The 22,706-nt window shown below is 40.7% G+C and overlaps 1 protein-coding gene across 2 annotated transcripts in view; it reads right to left on the bottom strand.

Moving 5' to 3' along the window:
• LOC124802863 overlaps positions 1–22,706 on the bottom strand; it is a 232,542-nt gene that overhangs the window by 154,301 nt on the left and 55,535 nt on the right. For both annotated transcript variants that reach the window (XM_047263901.1, XM_047263900.1), the window contains exon 3: positions 15,732–16,740. In XM_047263901.1, the coding sequence (XP_047119857.1) occupies positions 15,732–16,740 (1,009 nt within the window). The remainder of the gene's footprint in view (positions 1–15,731; positions 16,741–22,706) is intronic.

Below are 22,706 nucleotides of genomic sequence, written 5' to 3'. Positions count from 1 at the left end.
AAAAATACTTATTTGTGTTGTGAACTTTTCTCAAATGTACTGATTTGTTAAAAAATAGTAAACTTGCATTTATCACCGAAGTGCCTCACTCATTATGACTACAAATAGTGAGTTAGAACATTTTATTACAGTTCAGCGAGCTAGGTTGTGGGCTGTAGATTGTGGGCAGAAGGTTTCTCAGTTACTTTCTGGTGCTGCCGCACAAATAATTTTCAGGTTCTTATATACACCAGTGGTACTTAAAATCATTCACACACACACACACTAAATGCAATATAAACAAACAATACCTCATAAAGCTATAACAAAACTTTTAACTCTCCGTCTTACCCTAGGTCATTCTTGAATGATCCCAACAAGGGCTTACGTCTTGGACTAGTGGGCAGATCACACACTTGAAGTTTTGTTATGGAGTATTCTTCTGATTTTTTCCTGAAGCATTCCCAATGTACAAGATAATCACTGTCAAAACAGGTCTTGTTTCACCCTCAGCAGACTGTAACATTGGCTTTTTTGTCTTGTGGCACACTGCATTTGGCTGTAGTTATAACTGTTCATATGGAACACAGCCTGTAGGTCCTGCAATTTGTCTGTCAGACTGTCTTGGTCCGAGATTCCATATACTTAGTGCACGCAGTGTGCTTACACCACCTCGTTCTGAGGAGGCATGACAGCAGCAGACACACAAGTACAAGTCTGTATGCATCAGTTTACAGTAGAAGCTGTGTCTTAGTGTGCCTCTGACATTGTCTTCACTTGAAAAGCACATCCAGAAAAGGAAGTTGATTATTTTCTTCTATCACTATCATGAATTTGATGTTTTGGTGCAGCGAATTCAAGTACCGCAGGGAGTCAGTAGGTAATGTCCATACAGTCAGATCTACGTATTGAAATAAAAGATGAGGGTTTCTACACTGTTGACCCTAGGGCATCTTCCTCAAATGCCTCCATAAACTGGCCACAGCAGTGATAGTGGACAGCTCTCCACTCCATCTGTTTGTTTATAGTAATTCCCACTGAATGGACAGTAGACTGATGTAGGCACAAATTCAAACTGTTTCATTAGTGCTGGGTTAAGCTTTTCTCTTATGGCACTTAGGGAGTCTCTTAGGGGTACCCTTGTAAAGAGAGACATCAACTTGCACTGAATTTCGTTTATGGTGCTGGCTGTCAGGTGTTGTGCTAATTCATATGTTGGTGTGCTTATGCTGGTAACAATAGGGCATATTGGCATTCCTTTCTTGTGGACTTTAGGTAATCCATAAAGCCTACGGGTCGAGGCTGCTCATGGACAAGATCACTTTACTGTGTTCATGTCTTGAAATGTGAGTTGGAGAAGCTCAGTGGTCTTCCTCTTCACTCGGTTGTAGAATTTTTTCTATGTTCCTGCAGGCAATGCCCTCTAAGAGGTTTGTACATTTTATACACACAGCATCAATCTATGTGGAAATCTGCTCCTGTCATGTCAACTGAGGAAGACAAGGACATACTGTGTCCATGCTGGCAGAGACCTTAACCCGGTGGTGGGTGGCAGTGTGACTGATAGCCTCAGATCACGTCCCAGCGAAATACTTCCCCCACCACTGTGTCAGGTGGGAGAGGGAATATAATGGCAGCATCAGGCTGATGTCAAACAATCATCAGGAACGCCTGAAGATGGCAAGAAGTCAGCTTGCCGAAATATTGCACTTTAAGGATGACATCACCCAACTGAATACCTAAAGAAATATTCAAAACCTTCCTGTGCCAGGAAAATCTGAAGTCCCACATTAAGTATCTCTGCAAGGAGGAGATGCACTTCAAAATTAAGGAGCTTGACAAGCTTCAGAACAGGAAGGAGAGGACACGAATAACACCATCTTTCACGAAGGTCATGCATCATATCAGAATTCCAGCCACAAACCAGATCACAAAAAGAGCCAGCTTGGCCCCAGTCACGGGGAGAATTTGCTACAGCTCGATGCAGATTTGGCAAGATCACTCAAGAGAATCTTCATGCTCCACCTACAGTTGGCGTCAACATTCTCCCCTGAATTGGAAGAGTGGATAGACGCAGTTTGCTGTCTCAAGCAAAGAACAGCATGGCTGCTGAACACTTGCAGGCAAGCAATTAAATACGAAATGCCTCATGACTGAATCATTGCAAGAAGAACCTCAGAGAACTTTATCAATTGTATAGATAAAATAATTGAGAACTGTACTAGGAAAGGTGCTAAACTTCACACCCACATAAAAAACCCTAGCACCAGCTGAATTATCAGTGCAGTGGGAACAGGTTGCTCTCGCACTCCCGCGGGGTAGAGGAAGTAATACTTGAAACATGCCATACACTACCATGGCTGTCCATTGAAGCCAAACATTCCAATAGAAAAGTACTTAAGTGGTTCTGAGACAGACATTCTCCCAGCAGACTAATAATTTATGACCTATTAGGGGACAAAACCTACATGAGGGACAGAAGATGATACTACTGCCCGAGTGAAGAGCAAGATCACTGAGCTTCTCCAACACACATTCCAAGACAAGAAGGCAATAGAGAGACTTTGTCCACAAGCAGCCATGACGCCTAGACCTTGCTGAGTACTTAAAGCCGCAAGGAAGGAATGCCATCCCTTCCAATTATTTGGAACATAGGCGCACCAACATATGAATAAGCAAAAACACCCAACAGCGATGCTCAGCCCCTTTGCGAGCAAATGTCAGCACCACATATGGAATTCAATGCATTTCATCCAGCAGCTCCAGAACTTCAAACTGGCTCAAAGAAGGCCTCACGGTGAGCTTCAATGGGATCTCTCTCTTTACAATGTATCTCTAAGAGCCTCCCTAAGCCTTGTAGGAAAAAAGTTTGGACTAGCACAAAAGAAATTGTTTGAATTCAAGCTTACATCAATCTATTTCTTTTTGACAGAAATTACGACGCACTTACAGACGGAAAGATGATGGGCTGCCCACTATCACCAGTGGTGGCCAGTATGTCTACAGAAGCATTTCAAGAAGAAGCCCTGGAGTCACTCTCTAGAGGCTCTTATCTTTTTCTCGATATGTTGACAATAACTATCGAAATTTGGCTGCGCGGATGAAATTACCTACAAGACTTCCTGCAAGACATGAATTCGCTGCACCACAACATCTAACTTACAATGAAGATAGAAGAAAGTAATCAACTCCATTTTTGGATGTGCTGGTCAAGCATAGACCAGCCGGCACACAAGGACACAGCATCTATTGTAAATTGACGCATATAGATTTGTACTTGCATGTGGCAGCTGTCATGCCTCTTCACAACAAGATGGCCTAAGCACACTGGTGCACAGAGCACACAAAATCTCGGACCAAGAGTCCCAACAGCCAACTGCAGCATTTACAGGCTGTTTTCTGTATGAATGGATACAGCAGCCACAACACACAATGAGCCACAAGACCAATAAGCTGAGGTCACAGCCTGCTGAGAATGAAGCAAGACATGCAGCGACAGTGATATCCTATAGATCGGGGAATGCATCAGAAAAAATCTGAACAATACTTCAGAAACATAATTTTAAATGTGTGTTCCTCACCCAACACACTATGTGTACTATCTGAACAGTACAAGGGAGATGCCACTGAGCATGAACAAAGTCCGCTGTGGCAGGCCACTGCATCCTCCATGCACACTTCATGAATTACATCAGCATCGAGTAGTTGCAACCATCCAAGACCTTCTGGAAGTGTACTGTAAATGAAGCTGTAGAGATCAGGCTACATGAGGAACTAATAAATTAAGGCAGCGGTATACAATGAAGCTAGACCTGGGACCCCAGCCTCGAGCATAGTCAAAGCACAACAGCAATCTACACGGAAATCCACTCCTGTTAAGACAACTGAAGAAGATGAGGATGTATTGTCACCATGTTGGCAGAAAAACTGTGTCCAGTGGTAACAGCAAGTGCGACTGAGGGCCCAGATCATGTACAAATGGCTTGCTTCCCCCAACACTGCACCAGGTCTGAGCCCATGGATGGCCAGCCAGGTGCACGGGCAGCGGAGAGGAGATAAAAAGGCAGTGCCCAGCAGGAACGGTATATGATGGTGGGAAATCGCTTGCCAAAACATCACACATTTTTGGACAATGCCACCCGGGTGAATACCTGAGAAATATTCAAAATGGTAAGACCACAGGCTATAACATTATTATTACTATTATTTACTAAGTGAAATAAGAGTAAAATGTATCATATAATACAAAATTTGTAATTCTGTGACCAACTCTTGTTACAGCAACCTTGTCATCACTAGGTGTATTTCAAAAAGCAAGATAAAATGTGGGAAGGAATTCTTCATGCTGCGTCAACTGTGTGTGAAAAGGAACGTTTGGCACTGTGATACATTATGAGATTTATACTTCAAAAGACAGTATGGTATGATCAAAGGTGAAGAAGAAGGGCGAAGTGGATGAAGTAATTTTTTGAAGGTAAAGACTAAAAACTCAATGAGACTATGAAGTAAAAGACATGTTCTATGACTACGAATAGATATAATATTTGGCAAGGCACATACAGAGACTGTAGAAGGATATGAAAAATAAGTAGGACACCCTACTGAGAAAGTGAGTGAAACCTTTTTTTAATTAAAAAAGAAGATTTTTTTTCCTTTGTGTCCAATCTACACGGAGAGAAATCAAAATGAGGATTCTACAATGATTTCTCATCAGTTAATAAAGCTGAATAATAATTTATATTTGTGGGTAAATTGGGCCTAGAATTGAGCCTTGTGGAACCCCTTGTAAATTTATTCAATCAATAAACTTTTTTTTTCACAATCCACTGCAGTTGAAGAATAAGAGATATATTTACTAATGCAATATCAGAAGTAAAGTGATCAGTATTTCCCCTCTAATGAATTTATCTTTGACACAATAAAAGAGTGCAGTAGTCAGATATGAAACTCTTTGGTACACTTACCATTGAAATAAAATGTCTGTCAGGAAGTAGAAGTGTTTTGAAATGTAGATTAAAGTTTTCCTCCAGAACAACTAAACATGGTGCTAATCAAATAATTTGGCAACTTACTTGTTAATGAGGGCAAGTGAGTACCATATTGGTAAACAGAATAGCAGCACCAATAATTACAGAGATAAGTACTCATCATGTCAGAATGGAGAAAGAAAATGTGAATACAGTACCAGTTAACTGTAGAATTGTTTATGGAAAGATCCCTGAGCTAGTCTCACACGGTAAACAGCAAAACTGTTCCACTTAGTACTACGGACAGAAAACTGGAAGAAACCTGATGTTACCAGCAATGAAATTCTAAATTCTTGTTGGAATATATATATTGCAAGGAAATGACAGGCACTGAGGGCAGAAGCACAGTTTTAATCTGCCACGAAGATTCAAATCAGTGCACACTCCACCGCAGAGTGAAAATTTCATCTGTAAATGGTACGACAAACATCTAGTGAGGTTAGTACACACTCCACATGTGAAATTATTTAAGTGAAGACAATTGTTAAAGGTGAACCAAACATGGTAGTCAGATGGTTTGATAGCCCTCTGCCTCAGAAAAAGTAGCGACGAAACATTTCATTTCAGCGAAAACCTGAAGAAAGATGCATGAAAATTTCCTGGTCATGTTATAGTACCTATGGGAATATTTCATGGTGAGTAGTAAGGACAGGGGATCATGAGAAATTGTTCTAAATGCATTGTGTAAAAATTACCTTAAGCAGTTACTCAGAAAACTAACTCTTAACGGTAACATTTTAGATCTTCTGGTTACAAACTGGCTTGAAGCTTTTGGACTCTTGTTGGCGTAGATCAGGGAATCAGTGATTATAAGACTATTATAATATCAATGACTCTTCATAGTGAGTAAGTGAAGGAACAAATTGGTCACGTGAGGTGTCAACATGAAACATTCATGGTTTCCATAGGCAATTGCAACATTTTTCCATTAAGGCACTGACTGTCTTGTCTCACAGTAGGATAAATGTACAGGGTGACAATTATTGAACTGCATGAAAAAAAACATAAATTAGGTTACAAACTATGGTGTGCACACACTTTATTCAACATGTAAACGTCACTACAGATGAAACTTCGCTGGCAGATTAAAACTGTGTGCTGGATAGAGACTCGAACTCGGGACCTTTGGCCTTTTGCTGGAAAGTGCTCTACCAACTGAGCTACCCAAGCACGAATCGCATCTCGTGGCTCACAGCTTTACTTTCTGCCAGTAACTCATCTCCTACCATCCAAACTTCACAGAAGCTCTCTTGCAAAACACAGTTTTAATCTGCCAGGAAGTTTCAAATCAGCGCACACTCCGCTGCAGAGTGAAAATCTCATTCTGGAAACATCCCCCAGGCTGTGGCAAAACCATTTCTCCACAATATTCTTTCTTCCAGGAGTGCTACTTCTGCAAGTTTCGCAGGAGGCAGGAGAGCTTCAGTGAGGTTTGGAAGGTAGGAGACGAGATACTGGTGGAAGTAAAGCTGTGAGGACGATTCGTGAGTTTGTGCTTAGATAGCTCAGTTGGCAGAGCACTTGCCGAGTTCGAGTCTCGATCTGGCACACAGTTTTAATCTGCACGAAGATTCAAATCAGTGCACACTCCACCGCAGAGTGAAAATTTCATTCTGCTCACTACAGATATTCGGATTTTGGTTATGACACATTCAATATGAATGCCATCATTGGTGATGATGTGGCGCAGATGAATAGTGAAATTCTGCATGACCCGCTGAAGTGTTGGAACATCAATTCTGTGATGATCTCCTGAATGGCTGTCTTCAGCTAAGCAATGGTTTTGGAGTTATTGCTGTACAGCTTGTCTTTAATAAACATCACAAAAAGGAGTCACATGTGTTCAGATCCGGAGAATATGGTGCCCAAACAAGGCTCATACCAGTGGCCTCTGGGTACCCCAGAGCCATAATGCAGTCCCCAAAGTGCTCCTACAGGACATCAAACACTCTCCTGCTTTGATGGGGGTCGAGCTACAACTAGCATGAACCACATCGTGTCAACACCAGGGCCACTTTGGATAATGGTGATGAAATCATCTTCTAAAACCTTCATGTATCATTCGGGCAGTCACCATATCATCAAGGTTATTCCATGACTGGACATTGCGCACTACACAGTCACCCCGTAGCAGGTGAAGAGACTTCTCAATTGCGAAATGCGGATTCTCAGTCCCCCAAATGGGCCAATTTTGCTTATTGATGAACACATCCACATGAAAGTGGGCTTTGTCACTAAACCAAACCATACCTGCACATACTAATTCCCATCATGCCCCGCGACCAACCATACAGCTTAAACATCCGGACACAATCTGTTCAGAAGTTATGGCGATTTTATTCCATACAGCTCAATAATTGTCACTTTGTATTAATAGTTATGATGATTCTTACTTCTTAGGGTTCCATACATTAATTGGTAAAAACATTCATTGTCCATCTATGACACTTTTTTTCAGGTACGTGTAGATGTATCAAAGATATTTATGTCACATACTAAAAACTATACCGCCTTGGCAGTGTAAAAAACATTAGCTTCTAAGTCAATGCAATCAAAAGATACGGCCACTTATGTCACATTTCAATACTCGCAGCCACAAACTAAAACGTATAGGGTACGCCCCGTAGACTTAAGAGTCTTGAAATTTGCCAAGAAGCAAGGCAGCACAGTGCAAGTAATGGAAAGAAATCAGAAAATTGTTAATTTGTAACCATACTTGTTGTTGTTGTTGTTGTGGTCTTCAGTCCTGAGACTGGTTTGATGCAGCTCTCCATGCTACTCTATCCTGTGCAAGCTCCTTCATCTCCCAGTACCTACTGTAACCTACATCCTTCTGAATCTGCTTAGTGTATTCATCTCTTGGTCTCCCTCTACGATTTTTACCTTCCACACTGCCCTCCAATGCTAAATTTGTGATCCCTTGATGCCTCAGGACATGTCCCTACCAACCGATCCCTTCTTCTAGTCAAGTTGTGCCACAAACTTCTCTTCTCCCCAGTCCTATTCAATACCCACCTAATCTTCAACATTCTTCTGTAGCACCACATTTCGAAAGCTTCCATTCTCTCTTGTCCAAACTATTTATTGTCATTTATTGTCCATGTTTCACTTCCATACATGACTACACTCCATACAAATACTTTCAGGAATGGCTTCCTGACATTTAAATCTATACTCGATGTTAACAAATTTCTCTTCTTCAGAAACGCTTTCCTTGCCATTGCCAATCTACATTTTATATCCTCTCTACTTCGGCCATCATCAGTTATTTTGCTCCCCAAATAGTAAAACTCCTTTACTACTTTAAGTGTCTCATTTCCTAATCTAATTCCCTCAGCATCACCCGACTTAATTCGACTACATTCCTTTCCACTGTCCATTCCGTTCAACTGCTCTTCCAAATCCTTTGCTGTTTCTGACAGAATTACAATGTCATCGGCGAACCTCAAAGTTTTTATTTCTTCTTCATGGATTTTAATACCTACTCCAAATTTTTCTTTTGTTTCCTTTACTGCTTGTTAAATATACAGATTGAATAACATCAGAGAGAGGCTACAACCCTGTCTCACTCCCTTCCCAACCACTGCTTCCTTTTCATGCCCCTTGACTCTTGTAACTGCCATCTGGTTTCTGTACAAATTGTAAATAGCCTTTCGCTCCCTGTATTTTACCCCTGCCACCTTTAGAATTTGAAAGAGAGTATTCCAGCCAACATTGTCAAAAGCTTTCTCTAAGTCTACAAATGCTAGAAACGTAGGTTTGCCTTTCCTTAATCTTTCTTCTAAGATAAGTCCTAGGTCAGTATTGCCTCACGTGTTCCAACATTTCTACGGAATCCAAACTGATCTTCCCCGAGGTCGGCTTCTACCAGTTTTTCCATTTGTCTGTAAATAATTCGCGTTAGTATTTTGCAGCTGTGACTTATTAAACTGATAGTTTGGTAATTTTCACATCTGTCAACACCTGCTTTCTTTGGGATTGGAATTATTATATTCTTCTTGAAGTCTGAGGGTATTTCGCCTGTCTCGTACATATTGCTCACCAGATGGTAGAGTTTTGTTAGGACTGGCTCTCCCAAGGCCATCAGTAGTTCTAATGGAATGTTGTCTACTCCCGGGGCCTTGTTTCGACTCAGGTCTTTCAGTGCTCTATCAAACTCTTCATGCAGTATCGTATCTCCCATTTCATCTTCATCCTCTTCCATTTCCATAATATTGTCGTCAAGTACATCGCCCTTGCATAGACCCTCTATATACTCCTTCCACCTTTCTGCTTTCCCCTCTTTGCTTAGAACTGGGTTTCCATCTGAACTCTCGATATTCATACAAGTGGTTCTCTTTTCTCCAAAGGTCTCTTTAATTTTCCTGTAGGCAGTATCTATCTTACCCCTAGTGAGATAAGCCTCTACATCCTTACATTTGTCCTCTAGCCATCCCTGCTTAGCCATTTTGCACTTCCTGTCGATCTCATTTTTGCCTGCTTCATTTACTGCATTTTTATATTTTCTCCTTTCATCAATTAAATTCAATATTTCTTCTGTTACCCAAGGATTTCTACTAGCACTTGTCTTTTTACCTGCTTGATCCTCTGCTGCCTTCACTACTTCATCCCTCAGAGCTACCCACTCTTCTTCTACTGTATTTCTTTCCCCCATTCCTGTCAATTGTTCCCTTATGCTTTCCCTGAAACTCTGTAAAACCTCTGGTTTAGTCAGTTTATCCAGGTCCCACCTCCTTAAATTCCAACCTTTTTGCAATTTCTTCAGTTTTAATCTACAGTTCATAACCAATAGATTGTGGTCAGAGTATCACATGAAAAAAATGTTTCTCTTGTCATTTGTTATCAAACTTAAAATTACAACATTCTGGAAAGTTTTGGAATTCCAGGGACCAATCTTTGCCAGTACCAATGTCAATAACAGGCAAAAATCTTCCAGATTCTTTATTCCCAGGATAGATGAACTCTCTATACACATATCTAAATTTGTACGGAACCCTCACAGCACGAGTTCTACTCACACCTGGCCAATTTATTTTCTATCTGTCTCACTTTCGTTTGACTGCCCCTTATAATTCATGAAAAGAACATGAATGGAGATTAGAGAGACACAGAGCTGACACGGAGACTTCCCAGCAATTGTTCATCCTGCACACCTTTCACAACAAGAATGGGAAAACTGAGGAGGTGGAGGTGGATGTGGGAGGAGACACAATGATACACAAGGTACGTTCTGCCATACACAATAATGTGGACAAACTACTGTTCCATCCCTCTGTTTTTAAGGTATTATGACATAACAAAACATCATTCTGCACTTCCATTAGAAATTTTAATTATGTTAGACATTTCAGCTTGTGGTACATCTGCACATCATTTTTCCCACTGGTAACAATGGACAAGGGAGACAGACCTGTCCCATCTGCACCACCCCTAGCCCCCCACAGCAGTCTACATGCACCATGAAGATTCTTCCTATGCTCCCTCCTCCCTTATCCACTTCTACAATCTGTCAATGAAAGCTGTAAAGACAGTATTTTTCATCCAGCCCACTGGTATGCAGGAATGAACAAGAAAATTGTTAAAGGATGGAATAATGATAATATTGTGAAAAGGATAGATTTCTATTCGCCATATAGCAGAGATTTTAAGTCACAGACAGGCACAACTAGGAAACTACTAAACTCATAAGCTTTCAGTCAGAAGGCCTTCTGCTGAAATAGACAACAAACACACACACACATTCACACAAACACAGCTATCACACATATAACCACTGTCTCTGGCTGACAAGGCTAAACTGCATTTGCGTGAATGTGCATGTGCGAGTGCTGTCTAATTCAGAAGAACATCTTTTAGTCAAAAGCTTAAGTGTTTGGTAGCCCTTTGTTGTGCCTGTCTGAGGCTCGACATCTTCAATATATGGTGAGTAGCAATCTATCTTTTTCATAAAATTGGCAAGAAAACCATGAATTTACATGGCATATAGAGAGAATATAATATTAGGAAGGTTGGGTGGGCTGCAGAGCATAACTATATCATGTAAGGTGATGGGACCTTTCATGGTGGCAGAGGTAATAGCTTCTGAAATGGATGTTCCAAGGGTGGTTACTGAATGCAGATAGACTTCCATATGGTGGCAATAGAGCACTACATGGTAGAAATAATAGAAGGTAACTTTCTGAATGTAAAAGAGCCTTATGAAAGTCTAGATCAGCTCATCAAAATGCCATCACTATTACTGAACCTCTTGAGTTATTGGTTTATTTCTCCAGATGGCAAGAATTTATCTAAGTGATTCACAAAAAGAGTAGCATGATTTGTTTCTAGGTCGCCCAGGAAAAGTATCTTCCGAGACAGATAAGGAGAGAGGCAGCACATTTGGTGTGCACACATTACTTTGTAGCAGTAGCTGAGGAAAGAAAACAAAAAGAGATGAGAACTACTCTTCTGACACTTCATCAACACAATCTGCCTTAATTTTGGTAACAGTCTCTTTACACACGGTGACATTTGTTACAACTGAATGTCTGTTACTCATTTTTGATAGATATAAGAAAAAAATTAATAACTAATAATGTCACAATCAAACACACAATAAAAACAGGACATGTACTTACAATTACTGGTGCTAACAGTTTTTATCCCTTCCATTTTCCATTATCCACCTTGTCCATATTCTAAATTATTAACGTTTCATTAACATATATGAGTGTCAGAATAATTCTTGTTATGAACATAAAAATTGACTGTGACTAGCTTTCTCTGAGAACTGAAATTCACAGAAAAATGCCCTATTTGAAATCAAGAAATAATGAGGTTAGAATAATGCCACAAAGTTATGGCAAAAGCAACAAAAATTATTCTATATGGTCTTACAAACTTATTAATTTATATCTACACAGAAAGCAGTCAATTATAGCAACACAAAAAATAAACATAAGAGAGAGAGTTGTTCCTCTGCATCCCTGCTCCTGCCCAGCCCCCCCCCCCCCCCCCCCCCCCGCCTTTCCCCGGTAAAAGAAAAAATAATAGAGACAAACATTCCACGTGGGAAAAATATATCTAGAAACAAAGATGATGTAACTTACCAAACGAAAGCGTTGGTATATTGATAGACACACAAACAAACACAAACACAAAATTCAAGCTTTCGCAAACAAATAGAACAGCATGCCACCCTCCACCTCAAAAAACTATCCAATCTCCTGGTTTCCCACCTCCGGAAAGGCAACTTACTCACCTTTCACAACCTTTCCAGCAAACCTCAACCTCCTCTCATTGCACACAAACCCAGTCTCTCCCATCTACTCAATCTCCCACTTCCAGCTCCACTCCCTCCAAAACCTCAAAATTCCAATCAACACAATCTGGAACCACAACACCCTAATTCAGTAGTTAACCTTTCCTCCAAACCTCTCTCCAAATCCGAAACCTCTGCCCTATCCAAAGGCCTCACCTTCAGCCCCACCCGCAGATTCAACCAAACAGCCCTCGTCAAAGATTTACTGTCCTACACTCGTACTCTCTGCTGGAAATATCACTTTGCCACGAAGAAAAATGATCCTAATCGCACTCCTAATGATCCAACTCCCCAAGACACCATCCAAATTGAACCCTGCCTGGAACAATTCCGTCCTCCGTCGCAGCGGGACCCACCTCCTCTTCCTCAAAATCACCCTCTCCAAACCTTCCAGGAATTTCTGACTTCCAGCCTTGCATCTCAATCCTTCTTAAAAAACCTTAATCCTACTCCCAACATCACAACTGCTGAAGCGCAGGCTATCCGTCATCTGAAGGCTGACCGATCCATCGTCATTCTTCCGGCGGACAAGGGTTCCACGACCGTGATACTTGATCGTCGGGAGTATGTGGCTGAGGGACTGTGTCAGCTTTCAGACAACACCACATACAAAGTTTGCCAAGGTAACCCCATTCCCGATGTCCAGGCGGAGCTTCAAGGAATCCTCAGAACCTTAGGCCCCCTGCAAAACCTTTCACCTGACTCCATCGGCCTCCTGACCCCACCGACACCCCGCACCCCTACCTTCTACCTTCTTCCTAAAATCCACAAACCCAATCATCCTGGCCGCCCCATTGTAGCTGGTTACCAAGCCCCCACAGAACGTATCTCTGCCTACGTAGATCAACACCTTCAACCCATTACATGCAGTCTCCCATCCTTCATCAAAGACACCAACCACTTTCTCGAACGCCTGGAATCCTTACCCAATGTGTTACCCCCGGAAACCATCCTTGTAACCATTGATGCCACTTCCTTATACACAAATATTCCGCACGTCCAGGGCCTTGCTGCGATGGAGCATTTCCTTTCACGCCGATCACCTGCCAGCCCACCTAAAACCTCTTTCCTCATCACCTTAGCCAGCTTCATCCTGACCCACAACTTCTTCACTTTTGAAGGCCAGACATACCAACAATTAAAGGGAACAGCCATGGGTACCAGGATGGCCCCCTCATACACCAACCTATTCATGGGTCGCTTAGAGGAAGCCTTCTTGGTTACCCAGGCCTGCCAACCCAAAGTTTGGTATAGATTTATTGATGACATCTTCATGATCTGGACTCACAGTGAAGAAGAACTCCAGAATTTCCTCTCCAACCTCAACTCCTTTGGTTCCATCAGATTCACCTGGTCCTACTCCAAATCCCATGCCACTTTCCTTGACGTTGATCTCCACCTGTCCAACGGCCAGCTTCACACGTCCGTCCACATCAAACCCACCACCAAGCAACAGTACCTCCATTATGACAGCTGCCACCCATTCCACATCAAACGGTCCCTTCCCTACAGCCTAGGTATTCGTGGCAAACGAATCTGCTCCAGTCCGGAATACCTGAACCATTACGCCAACAACCTGACAACAGCTTTCGCATCCCGCAACTACCCTCCCGACCTGGTACAGAAGTAAATAACCAGAGCCATTTCCTCATCCCCTCAAACCCAGAATCCCCCACAGAAGAACCACAAAAGTGCCCCACTTGTGACAGGATACTTTCCGGGACTGGACCAGACTCTGAATGTGGCTCTCCAGCAGGGATACGACTTCCTCAAATCCTGCCCTGAAATGAGATCCATCCTTCATGAAATCCTCCCCACTCCACCAAGAGTGTCTTTCCGCCGTCCACCTAACCTTCGTAACCTGTTAGTTCATCCCTATGAAATCCCCAAACCACCTTCCCTACCCTCTGGCTCCTATCCTTGTAACCGCCCCCGGTGTAAAACCTGTCCCATGCACCCTCCTACCACCACCTACTCCAGTCCTGTAACCCGGAAGGTATACACGATCAAAGGCAGAGACACATGTGAAAGCACCCACGTGATTTACCAACTGACCTGCCTACACTGTGATGCATTCTATGTGGGAATGACCAGCAACAAACTGTCCATTCGCATGAATGGACACAGGCAGACAGTGTTTGTTGGTAATGATGATCACCCTGTGGCTAAACATGCCTTGGTGCACGGCCAGCACATCTTGGCACAGTGTTACACCGTCCGGGTTATCTGGATACTTCCCACCAACACCAACCTATCCAAACTCCAGAGATGAGAACTTGCTCTTCAATATATCCTCTCTTCCCGTTACCCACCAGGCCTCAATCTCCGCTAATTTCAAGTTGCCGCCACTCACACCTCACCTGTCGTTCAACATCATCTTTGCCTCTGCACTTCCGCCTCGACTGACATCTCTGCCCAAACTCTTTGTCTTTAAATATATCTGCTTGTGTCTGTATATGTGTGGATGGATATGTGTGTGTGCGAGTGTATACCCGTCCTTTTTTCCCCCTAGGGTAAGTCTTTCCGCTCCCGGGATTGGAATGACTCCTTACCCTCTCCCTTAAAACCCACTTCCTTTCGTCTTTCCCTCTCCTTCCCTCTTTCCTGACGAAGCAACCGTTTGTTGCGAAAGCTAGAATTTTGTGTGTATGTTTGTGTTTGTTTGTGTGTCTATCGACCTGCCAGCGCTTTCCTATGGTAAGTCACATCATCTTTGTTTTTATATATATATAATAGAAGGAAACATTCCACGTGGGAAAAATTGTATATATTTCCTGATGAGGCAACAGTTTGTTGCGAAAGCTTGAATTTTGTGTGTATGTTTGTGTTTGTTTGTGTGTCTATCGACCTGCCAGCGCTTTCGTTCGGTAAGTCACCTCATCTTTATATATATAAAAACAAAGATGATGTGACTTACCAAATGAAAGTGCTGGCAGGTCGACAGACACACAAACACAAACATACACACAAAATTCAAGCTTTCGCAACAAACTGTTGCCTCATCAGGAAAGAGGGAAGGAGAGGGAAAGACGAAAGGATGTGGGTTTTAAGGGAGAGGGTAAGGAGTCATTCCAATCCCGGGAGCGGAAAGACTTACCTTAGGGGGAAAAAAGGACGGGTATACACTCGCACACACACACATATCCATCCACACATATACAGACACAAGCAGACACATTATATATATATATATATATATATATATATATATATATATATATATATATTTTTTTTTTTTTTTTTTTTTTTTTTTTTTTGAGAGAGAGATGTGCAATAGTAGTGTATAATAACTAAGAATTAAATTGATTTTTCAAATGCAGCAAAGAAATGCCTATAAACAATGACACCTGTAATACAAGTGATGCAATATGATCATTACTTAGTATCATTATATATAATTCACATAATTAAATCTACCAACATACTTTTCTGGAGACATTCTTCCTAGCTGGCACTTGTGCTGCAACAACTGGTGTCTCAGGCAGTCCCAAAGCCTTCCTTTCAGCTGCTTGTTTACTCTGCAATGCAAGGGCGTCTAAAAGCTGCTTTGTTGTGACATTATGACTAACAGCACATGATTTCATATGGGATGTCTGGGCACTTTTCTTGTCGAATTTCTTCCAACACAGAGGACATGTCAGATCAGAAGCACTAAAGTAGGGGCTTAGCTGTTCATCATCTACATCATGTATATTCCTTGCATCTCTTGAGGTAGTGTCTTGAAGCACACATGCATCCGCACCTTCTAAAGATGAATTAGTCACTTCACTTTTCAGCGCATGAACCAATTCCTGTTCCTGTTTTGATTCATTCACTAACAGGTATCCAGTTGTTTCTTCTTCTAACACAGAATTAGGTATTATTTTATTCACAGTATCATAAACATGATCTCGTCCATATTCTGTAGTTACACAACTCACTGCAAACTTATCTAAGGATGGCAACACAGGTAGGCTTCTGTCAGTCTCAGTACAATAGTTATTACATTTTGTGAGAGGTGTATTATCATCAGAGCTCTCTTCACTCACAGTTTGTGAGGAATGAAGACTAATAATATCATTTTCAACTTTGCACACTAATGAAATGTCATTAACAACCACTTCTTGATTTCTGATTTCTTCACAAGCACCAGATTTGTCACGACAGTGCTTTGCTTTACTAGGCGTTTCAAAATTCTCAGCAAAGCTTTCATCTGACTCACAAGTGCTACCTTTAAGACATTTTACATCTGACAACTCAAATGATGTTTTACAAGGCAGACTTTTATCCAGTAACAATTTATAGTGGGGAGGCTGAGTTTGTGATTGTGAAGAATCTCTCACCTCATTACCTGAAGGCAAAAGATCAATAATGTTCACAGGATAAGTGTTTTTGTTCAAAAAACATGATTTTTCTTCTCCTGATGATGATGATGTCCCGTCTATCTCTTTGGAACTATAGTGCAAACAAGGGAGAAAATAAAGGTTGTGATTAAAAAGTTGGCAATATTTACATGATAAAGTTCTGGATGGAAAATAAACAACGATAACAGACAAAAACACATTTTAATTTTTATATGCCCTCTAACAAACACCTAAATGATTCCGACAATTCCTTGTTATGCTATCAAACTTTCATTTCTGTTCATAGCAAAAGTTTTTTATGGCAAAGACTGATAAAAATCGTTGCATCCTGAGACGTAACTGTCAGTTTCTGGTAGTTAGGTAGGAAAGTGGGTAGAGTGTAGGAGGAGAAGATGGCAGATGACTCCACACAGAGCAAGCAGAGAGGAGAAATAGGGGAGGATAAGAATATATTATCAAGCAAAGGCACCTGCAGGATGGAGGGAAAATAGCAATATAAATGGTAGTGGAAAAAACAGAGGGCAAGGAATAAGAAGGAACCCCTATGATGAGAAGGAAGGTGGGACAGTTAAAGTTTAACAATGAGGTTATTACAAACAGAGAAAAACTTGGAATGAAAGGAATGAGGAAGGAACTTTTTCGAAGGAACCATACTGGCATTTGTCTTGAACAGTTTTGGTAATCATGGAAAAGCTAAATCGAGATGGCACTGTGGGGATTTGATCAAGGATCCTTGTGCATTTAGTGTCTTACCGTCACACTTACATATTTCATTTCCTTTTATTTGCAAAGCATCAACCATGGAAATTTTTTGTGGTCTTTTTATCCCACGTGTGTCACCATGGAATTTCTCTCATTATCCCACATACAACAGGATGTCCTATCTTCAGTGTTGGTGAGCACATTTCACCTAAACACTTAACTTTCACTGTATCTGATTTTAGAACATGTTGGTTACATGTGTTTATTTTTGGTGATGATTCATAAATAAAAGGAAGTGAAATTCATACAACATAAAAACAAATAACTCCAAGAAGTTAATGATCATCATCAAGTAATAATAATGATAATAATAATAATATAGAATCAACTAAGGAACAACAGAAAAATAAAAATGATGATCAACAGAACAGAGATAATGTGGAAGGTAAGTAGCTGACAAGAGGGAGGGTTGGATAGTGAATAAAAAAAGTGATGCAAAGGCAGGAGAATGGAAAAGTGGCAGATGGAGACAGAAGACACGTGCTACTAAAGCGTGTAAGTATTATTTCAAATTTTCAACGTTATCTCTAGTGCGCTTACACTTGTGCTAGTGCGCTTTTCCTAAAAAGCAATATATTTTAGAGACATCTATAATTATGCTTCATTAGCTGCAGACAATAGTTTTTGGTTCTGATTGTATGGCCAAAAAATACTTCACAGAGGGGGAACTAGAGCAGATCCTTTTGGAGGTGCCTGCGGAAGAAGATGACAGCAGAGATATTGAAGTTTTTTTTTTTTTATGATGGAGAGATGAAATAATATTACGGAGTGATCATGACAGTGACTCTGAAATTGAATGTGATGAAAGATTAGCTTCCTTTGATACTGAAGGTGAATATTTATTTGTAGGAACAAACAAATAAAATGATGCAAACTGATATGCATAAAAAGACATCACATGTACCAACAAAAAATATTATAAAGACCTTTCCAGGCCTTAAAATGGAGCATGAGGTATTGTAGAGGAAACTGAATCATTCCATAAAATAATCAGTACAATTGATACAAGAAACAATGCATTTTACAACTGTGTACATTCACAGGAAAACACAAGGAGAAAATTATTCTAGAGGTAGTCATGCTGAGTTGACAAATCGTAATGAAATTTGTGCAATATTAGACATTCTTTATTTGATTGGCCTCAAGGGTGGAAACAACAACACAAATGTATTGCAACTTCATTCAAATGATGGAATAGAAATGATTGTTTTGAGATCCAGCATGAGTTACAAAAGATTTTTATTGCTTCTCAGGTGGATTAGATTTGACGATATATATATATTTTTATATATATATATATATATATATATATATATATATATATATATATATATATATATATATATATATATATATATAAAACAAAGATGAGGTGACTTACCGAACGAAAGCGCTGGCAGGTCGATAGACACACAAACAAACACAAACATACACACAAAATTCCAGCTTTCGCAACAAACTGTTGCCTCATCAGGAAAGAGGGAAGGAGAGGGGAAGATGAAAGGAAGTGGGTTTTAAGGGAGAGGGTAAGGAGTCATTCCAATCCCGGGAGCGGAAAGACTTACCTTAGGGGGAAAAAAGGACAGGTATACACTCGCACACACGCACATATCCATCCACACATACAGACACAAGCAGACATCATATATATATATATATAAAAAGAAAGATGATGAAACTTACCAAACAAAAGCGCTGGCAGGTCGATAGACACACTAACAAACACAAACATACACACAAAATTCTAGCTTTCGCAACCAATGGTTGCCTCGTCAGGAAAGAGGGAAGGAGAAGGAAAGACAAAAGGATATGGGTTTTAAGGGAGAGGGTAAGGAGTCATTCCAATCCCGGGAGCGGAAAGACTTACCTTAGGGGGAAAAAAGGACAGGTATACACTCGCACACACACACATATCCATCCACACATACACAGACACAAGCAGACATTTTCTGCTTGTGTCTGTGTATGTTTGGATGGATATGTGTGTGTGTGCGAGTGTATACCTGTCCTTTTTTCCCCCTAAGGTAAGTCTTTCCGCTCCCGGGATTGGAATGACTTCTTACCCTCTCCCTTAAAACCCATATCCTTTTGTCTTTCCTTCTCCTTCCCTCTTTCCTGACGAGGCAACCATTGGTTGCGAAAGCTAGAATTTTGTGTGTATGTTTGTGTTTGTTAGTGTGTCTATCGACCTGCCAGCGCTTTTGTTTGGTAAGTTTCACCATCTTTCTTTTTAGATATATTTTTCCCACGTGGAATGTTTCCCTCTATTATATATATATATATATATATATATATATATATATATATATATATATATATATATATATATATATATATATATATATATATATATATATAAAAAAACAAAGATGATGTGACTTACCAAACGAAAGTGCTGGCAGGTCGATAGACACACAAACAAACACAAACATACACACTAAATTCAAGCTTTCGCAACAAATGGTTGCTTCATCAGGAAAGAGGGAAGGAGAGGGAAAGACGAAAGGATGTGGGTTTTGGTAAGGAGTCATTCCAATTCCGGGAGCGGAAAGACTTACACTCGCACACACACACATATCCATCCGCACATACACAGACACAAGCAGACATTTGTAAAACCCACATCCTTTCGTCTTTCGTCTTTCCCTCTCCTTCCCTCTTTCCTGATGTAGCAACCACTTGTTGCGAAAGCTTGAATTTAGTGCGTATGTTTGTGTTTATTTGTGCGTCTATCGACCTGCCAGCACTTTCATTTGGTAAGGATGGATCTCTTCATGAAATCCTCCCCACTCCACCAAGAGTGTCTTTCCGCCGTCCACCTTAACTTCGTAACCTCGTAGTTCATCCTTATGAAATCCTCAAACCACCTTCCCTACCCTCTGGCTCCTACCCTTGTAACTGCCCCCGGTGGAAAACCTATCACATGCACCCTCCCAACACCACCTACTCCAGTCCTGTAACCCGGAAGGTGTGCACGATCAAAGGCAGAGCCACGTGTGAAAGCACCCATGTGATTTACCAACTGACCTGCCTACACTGTGAAGCTTTCTATGTGGGAATGACCAGCAACAAACTGTCCATTCATATGAATGGACACAGCAGACAGTGTTTGTTGGTAATGAGGATCACCCTGTGGCTAAACATGCCTTGGTGCACGGCCAGCACATCTTGGCACAGTGTTACACCGTCCGGGTTATCTGGATACTTCCCACTAACACCAACCTGTCAGAACTCCGGAGATGGGAACTTGCCCTTCAGTATATCCTCTCTTCTCGTTATCGGCCAGGCCTCAATCTCCGCTAATTTCAATTTTCCGCCGCTCATACCTCACCTGTCTTTCAACAACATCTTTGCCTCTGTACTTCCGCCTCGACTGGCATCTCTGCCCAAACTCTGTGCCTTTACAAATGTCTGCTTGTGTCTGTGTATGTGCGGATGGATGTGTGTGTGTGCGAGTGTATACCTGTCCTTTTTTCCCCATAAGGTAAGTCTTCCCGCTCCCAGGATTGGAATGACTCCTTACCCTCTCCCTTAAAACCCACATCCTTTCGTCTTTCCGTCTCCTTCCCTCTTTCCTGATGAGGCAACAGTTTGTTGCGAAAGCTAGAATTTCATGTGTATGTTTGTGTGTCTATCGACCTGCCAGCACTTTCGTTCAGTAAGTCACATCATCTGTGTTTTTAGATATATTTTTCCCACGTGGAATGTTTCCCTCTATTTTTTTTATATATATATATATATATATATATATAGACCTGCCAGCGCTTTCGTTCGGTAAGTCACCTCATCTTTGTTTATATATATACACACACACACACACACACACACACACACACAGACAGGTTAGCAGCTATTAGGAGCTATCTAGAAGCAGTTCAGAAAAACTGCATGAATAGTTACAATTCTGGAGAATTTGTTACTACTGATGAGAAACTAGAAGAAGTGATGCAGCTTCATACAATACATTCCCAACAAACCTGTTAAATATGACATCAAAATATTTGCCCTGTGTGATGGTAAGTCATTCTACACTGGTTTGTTGGAAGTGTATTGTGGCCAACAGCTAGAAGGACAATTTTGTTTTTCTAATAAGCCATCTAACAGTGTGCAGACTGACCGAGGCAATGAAAGGCACAAATATAAATATGACAACATATAACTGGTATACTAGGTATCCGTTGGCTTTCTCTGCTACAAAACAAATTCATTCGAATTAGGAACCCTGAGAAAGAATAAAAAAGAAATACCACTTTGAGTTTTTGCCCAACAAGAAGAGAAGAATCGATTTGATAGTTTTTAGATACCAGAAAGACACTGCTATGGTACCATATGTATCTAAATATAATAAATCTGTTGTATTCACTTCCACAATGCACAACAAAGGAACAGCAGATGAGGCCACTTAAGACTCCTTATATTAGACTAGATTACAATAAGACAAAGTGAGGTGTCAACACTGTTGACCAAATGTGCCACATTCAGTAATGCAAAAGACAAGAATATGGACATTGGCTACATGGTACACATTGCTGAAAATGGCTGGTATCAATGCGCAGATGTTCTTTCAAGCAAATAAAAAGAACGAGAAACATCCATTTTGAGTTTTTCTAAAGAACATTTCTTTTCAACTGACAAACCACATCCTGTCAAAAGATCTGTGACAACAAGTTAACCAGCAGGTGTTAGCATGTATCTGCAGCATTACAAAGTTCAAGAGATGGATATACAAGAGCAACCAATGAAGAAAAAATACAGATGTGAAATTTGTGGAAGGACAAATAACAGCTCCACAACACTAAGATGTAGCTCTTGTGATTTTGTCCACAAAAGTCATTCTCAAAAAAACAGTTCTCTGTGAAAAATGCAGTGTTTGTTCACCCAAAGTTGAAGATAACTAATTTGCAAGTAAATTGTCCCAATGTAACACATTAGCACCTATAACATGTATGGAACTATTGTTAAGCATAAGCCTAAATGTTACTTGTAAACACTGTACGGCATAAATTACTGCAATAAATGATAAAGCGAATGTAACCTATCATCAATGTGTATATAGTACACAAACATCTGCTCCTGTTAATTAAAGAGTGCATCTGCTGTAGGATTAAGCTAAGCAGTACAGCAAGTAAAAGGATGTCTCCAAGAGTCTTAATGCCCTTTGTCACTTTCTTCTGTTCAAATATTGGCTGCATCTTACAGCATTACCTACCATTTTTCATATGTGTCATCTGGCCTTAAATAATGCAATGAACTTATAAACTGTTTCAAGCATAGTTATATCCAAACACTGTCTCT

Source organism: Schistocerca piceifrons, chromosome 6 (assembly GCF_021461385.2).
Source record: "Schistocerca piceifrons isolate TAMUIC-IGC-003096 chromosome 6, iqSchPice1.1, whole genome shotgun sequence".
Lineage (NCBI taxonomy): Eukaryota > Metazoa > Arthropoda > Insecta > Orthoptera > Acrididae > Schistocerca > Schistocerca piceifrons.
The sequence above is the reverse complement of the archived record's forward strand: the minus strand, read 5'-3'. Positions and strand labels throughout refer to the sequence as shown.